This window comes from Charadrius vociferus, unplaced genomic scaffold (assembly GCF_000708025.1).
Source record: "Charadrius vociferus isolate BGI_N301 unplaced genomic scaffold, ASM70802v2 scaffold1295, whole genome shotgun sequence".
NCBI classification, from domain to species: Eukaryota; Metazoa; Chordata; class Aves; order Charadriiformes; family Charadriidae; genus Charadrius; species Charadrius vociferus.
Window position 1 is genome coordinate 17,181 of NW_009648567.1, and position 5,181 is coordinate 22,361.

Here is a 5,181-nt window from a genome sequence, read left to right on the forward strand (position 1 = left end):
TCCCTCAGCTGTGATTTCCCCCCCTCCCCGGTAGCTTTTCCGCAGCGCATCCCGTGCCACCGGTGGTGGTTTTGGCCGGCAGACGCTGTTCAGGCATCCAAGGGGTTGCGTTGGAATTGCTCTTGCGGAAAAAAAAAACCCCACCCCACCCTAACGCAGCCCTTTCCCAGTATTTTTAAACAAATTTCTCCCTTCTCCCCAGCGTGGTGCCGCGCTCCCAAACACAGCAGTTCTTGAAATTGTTTGCCCGCCCTCAGCGACAGCGGCTGTACGGGACCTAAATACAGAAAACTTGTTTTTAAACACCGATAAACACCGGGAAAAGGCAAAAACGCAGCGCGAACTGCAACACCGGGCTGGTAATTTTTAATTTTTTTTATTTTTTTTTCTTCTCCTTTTTTTAATTTTTTTGGGCATGGGGGGAAAGGAAACCGTCGTCGTCGTGCGGGAGTTGAAAAGCGTTTAGTACACAGCCCCGGGGGGGGGACAACAGCTCCGCCGGGGAAAGCCGCCTATTTTCACTCGATACAGCTCCCGGCACGGCCGCGGCGCAAACCGGCAGCCAAGTGGCACGGGGCCAGCGGGGCCAAGCCAGCGGCTCTCTCGCTGATCTTTTTGAGGGTGGGGGTGAGGGTCAGGGGCGCGGGCAGCTCCGGTCGGTGCTTCGGAGGTTGTGTAAGTTCTCCTCCAGCCCGGGCAGGTCCGATGCGGAGGGGGACACACCTCGGGGAGGTATTTTCTGTTTGCGCGGGGCGGTCCGGCGGTGCGGCGCTGGGCCTCGGCGAGGCGGCCAGAAGCCATTGGTAGCCGTTGCCAGTTACGCAAGAGAAGCCATCTCCAAAGAAACCGCATTCCCCGAACCCTTCTCCAAATGTTTTGCTCCCGTCAAGGCGGCGGAAAGGCCAAAGAGGCCCCTTAGAAGTATTTAAAACAACATATTTCTCTGCCGGCGGTTATTAGGAGCCAACCCTGAGAGCTCCACGAGGAAGAAAACCGCCTTCAAGAGCACGGGGGATCTTCCTCCAACTGCCGCTTGAGCGGTGTGGTCGGCAACAGCTCTTCCACATGTCTGAAGACCATCAAGAGGTTTCTTCTTGTCCAGCACCGTGGCTCTTACGGGGTCCAGTTCTGCCCCACAGCTGGTTTTGCTCCAGAACATCTCTTTGTCCCAGCAGAGGTCAGGAACCTGCTCACAAAGGTGTACGTTCGGTAAAATCCCGTCATCGTCGTCATTTCTTCTAACAGGAACCATCTAAATAGGTCAGGGCAATAGGAAGGAACAAAGACGGCGCTCCTCCAAACCGGAGATGAGGATTGACTCATTGAAAAACCAAATGGCTTCCCGAAGGCTCCCGGGGAATCCAGCGCCGCCGTCACTACGAGGCCATCGTCCACTCTGCGTGAGGAAGGGAACGTTCCCGGCGCTGACTCGGCCCTCCTGCTCCTCGGGCTGACGTGGCAGATCCCAGCATCCCAGACTGGTGAGGGCTGGGAGGGCCCTCTGGAGCTCCCCCATCCCACCCCCCGCCAGAGCAGGGGCACCTCCAGCAGTGGCACAGGACGGCGTCCAGGCGGGTTTGGGATGGCTCCAGAGGGGGCGACTCCCCCACCTCTCTGTGCCACTGCTCTGCCGCCCTCACAGCAGAGAAGGCCCTCCTCAGGTGGAGATGGAACTGCCCATGGTCACCTTTGTGCCCGTTCCCTCTTGTCCTGTCACTGAGCACCGCTGGAAACAGACTGTCCCCATCCCCCCGGCACCTCCCTTGAAGGATTTATCAGCGTTGATGAGATCCCCCTCAGTCTTCTCTCCTCCAGACTGAACAGCCCCACGTCCCTCAGCCTCTCCTCGTAAGAAAGATGCTCCAGTCCCCTCATCACCTTCCTGACCCTTTGCTGTGCCCTCTCCAGCAGTTCCCTGTCCTTCTTGACCCGGGGAGCCCCGAACTGGACACAGTACCCCAGATGTGGGCTCCCCAGGGCAGAGCAGAGGGGGACGATGACCTCCCTCCACCTGCTGGCCACACTCTTCTTGATGCCCCCCAGGATGCCGTTGGCCTTCTCGGCCACCGGGGCACACTGCTGGCTCGCGGGCATCCTGTTGGCCACCAGCACTCCCAGGGCCCTTCCACAGCGACTGCAGACCACGGGGGTTTTCCCCCCTCTGCTGCATCACCGGTGGAGGTGAAGGCACAGGATCATCCCCGAGAAGCGGGCTAAAAAAAAACAAAAAAAAGAGACACCCAAAAAAGGCGAGCAGCCCGAAAAAAGCAGCATCGACGCCGCAGCAAGCGCCTTTCATCTCTCCAAAACGAGACAATTCAGCTGTCGTCTCCTTATCTAATCAGGAGCCCTTCTCTGACGAGAACTGAGGATGACAGCGGAGGGGCTGAAGGTGTCGCGGCAGCGATCCTGCGTCGCCGCCGGCGTCCGGTGGACCGACTTCCGAGAAGGTTTCGCCATCCTTTTGGAGGAAGGTGGACCCAGACGCGAGCTCGTCCCTCCTGCTGAGGGAACCGATGACTTACGGGCGAAAACATTCGCAATTTGGATGCCAGGGAGGTAAGACAGAGTGGGGAACGCGCACACACGCGTCGCTGCTCACGCACCGGAGAAACCGGCGCTGAAACGCTTCTCAAAACCCGGGTGAGGCATCACCACGGCACCCAGCTCTTTGATGGCTCCGAGACGCGGGGGACACGTACTCCTCAGGAACGAGGAACCCCTCTGCCGTTCCCCCGACGCCGTTCCCGCCAGCGGAGCGAGCGCGCTGCTCGTCTCTTTAGCTCAGCAGTTTTTAACAGTCCGCCCACGGATGTTTGTTAAATGGCAGCGCGAAGCAGGAGGTTTCTGGCCTGGGGGAGAGGGGAAGGCTTGGCACCGCGTCCCCGACCCCGGGGAGAAAGCCTGACCTCGGAGCCAAGGCAACGCCATCGAACCCAGCGGTTTCTTTCAGTTCTTCCTGGTTATTTTTGATTATTTTCTTTTTTAATAGTCCTGGGCGAGGCACCGCCGACTGCTCCTCCACGCGTGCGACGCGGAAGAACCCCTCTGCACCTTCAAAATATAGGGCAAAGCTTCATCCATTGGGGTCCGTGCCAAAGAACGCCAAAGTTTTGGGAAGGGCGAAATCTTCAGCTCCACCAGGACCTTTTTGTCCAACTCTGAGCGCGCTAAAAGCTTTCCGAGAGGACGTCATTACAATTTAAAGCCGCTTTAAAGCGCACTTACTCTGCTGCGGCCGTGTAAAGGCACCTCTGGACAGAAGGAGAAGAGCATCTGAATGTTTATTGGTCTATAAAATATTTGCTTAATCCCCCGAGGACAGCGCGTACTAAATTAATAACGGGAGGCGCCGCGATCCACTCAAAACCCTACTGCGAATTAAGCTTGGAATATTTTCCACGTGCCCTTTCATGAAGATAAACACCCGTTTATAACAAACCCACGCGCACAACGCAGGCGCGCTTTACCTTCCGAAAGCCGCTGCCTAAAAATCAATTCATTAACGCTGACGTGGTCAAAAGCCTGCCAAGAAAACAGCCCCGCCACGGGGGTTTGAAAAAGGGCAGCCACGTCCAGTTCCCTCGCCCCGCGCCGGAGCGCCGCAACCCACCACCCGCCGAGGCCCCCGCCGTGTCCACCCGGGGCTTTTATTTGCATCGGAGGCGACGGCTTCGCCACCGCCCAACGGCGCCGTAACGAGATCGCTGGGATCGAGTGCTCCTTTCCGCCCCGTGAGAATATTCATTACGGCGACACCTGAGCCGGAGAGGGCTGAAAATGTGACGTTAGGAACAGCCGTTCTGTCTGAAGGAATAGTTTGCCAGGTGCGCGCGTCGGTGACGGGAACAGGGGAGGCGGAAAAGCTCCCGAAATCTCCCCGGGTGGCCTCCTGTCCCGTCCCCGCCTCCGCCCACGGAAGCTGTCCTTCCACGCATGAGGTTTTCCCCGCCAGCGCGGAGGTCCCCCGCACACTCACCAGCTAAACCTTATTTACACATCACCCAGAAACTATTCGGGAGGGGAAAAAAAAAAAAAAGAAAAAAAAAAGCACATGGGGAAACAAAGCCCCATCCGCGCCGGCGAGGCGGTTCCTCCGCCGGCAAACAGAAAGCCGGCGGACCAGTTCCCCCACCGCCCCCCACCGCATAAAACGCATCATCCATCTAAAACGTTTGTAATCCCTTCTAATATTCGTCAGAGGCGATGAGCTACTGCGTGCGTTATGCGGGAATTTCTTTTTCCCCCTCTCTTTTCTCTCGGGACGGCTGTTGGGGCAGAGCAGGGTGAGAGAACGCAACTTATCTTTCGAGTGTTTTGAGTGTTTCAGCCCCGTGAGCAATGACGACACCCGTGATTTATTTACGTTGGGTGTCCGCAGGCGAAGCGAAGCAGTGTCTTACCCAACTCTTGCCCCACGCGATAAAAAAAGGGGAGGAAATAACACCCAGCAGATACGCACCCGCGCAACGGAGTCGCTTCGCCGCCGCCCGGGCTCGTTCCCGCTGCAAAAAGCCGCCGGATTTGCGTTAAAACACCCCGAGAAAGGCACTCACCGGCCTGTTCCAGTGCCACCAGCATGGACTGCTCGATGAGGTCTCGCTCGATGAAGCTGCGGAAGTCCTCGGTGTAGACGGTGAGGTCGGGCAGCTGGAAGGTGCAGATGGGCATCTCCAGCAGATGTTCGCTGCTGCCGTTGCTGGAGACGTGGGAGCGGGCCAGGGAGACGATGGTGGAGCTGGCGTGGGAAATGCCTCGCGACAGGCGCTTTTCTGAGAAAAGGAAGAGGAAAAAAAAATAGTAAAATAAAAAGACACCCCCCCCCCCACACACACACACCTGAATGGTGCAGAAGCAGCAAAGCTCGCAGAAGCGATTACCGCATCGCTGCCTTCAGCGGGTATTTTGGGGGGTTGCAAAGGGGTGGATTGCTCCAGCGCGCAAATGTTTCGTAGAATCACAGAATTGAGATGTTTAAGATCGCCGAGTCCAACCACCAGCCTAACGCTGCCAAAGCCACCACAAACCCACCTCTCTCAGCACCACATCTGTCTTTTAAACCCCTCCGGGGATGGGGACTCCACCACGTCCCTGGGCAGCCTCTCCCAGTGCTTCCCAACCCTTTCGGTGAAGACATTTCTCCTAATATCCATCCTAAACCTCCCCTGGCCCAACTTGAGG

At 57.4% G+C, this 5,181-nt stretch overlaps 1 protein-coding gene across 1 annotated transcript in view; it reads right to left on the reverse strand.

The window, feature by feature from the left end:
• OTUD7B (OTU deubiquitinase 7B) overlaps positions 1 to 5,181 on the reverse strand; it is a 21,218-nt gene that overhangs the window by 12,633 nt on the left and 3,404 nt on the right. Inside the window, exons 3-6 of the mRNA XM_009886194.1 lie at positions 4,557 to 4,784; positions 3,914 to 3,927; positions 3,345 to 3,362; positions 2,742 to 2,775 (exon numbers count right to left, since the gene is read on the reverse strand). Of these exons, the coding sequence (XP_009884496.1) occupies positions 2,742 to 2,775; positions 3,345 to 3,362; positions 3,914 to 3,927; positions 4,557 to 4,784 (294 nt within the window). The remainder of the gene's footprint in view (positions 1 to 2,741; positions 2,776 to 3,344; positions 3,363 to 3,913; positions 3,928 to 4,556; positions 4,785 to 5,181) is intronic.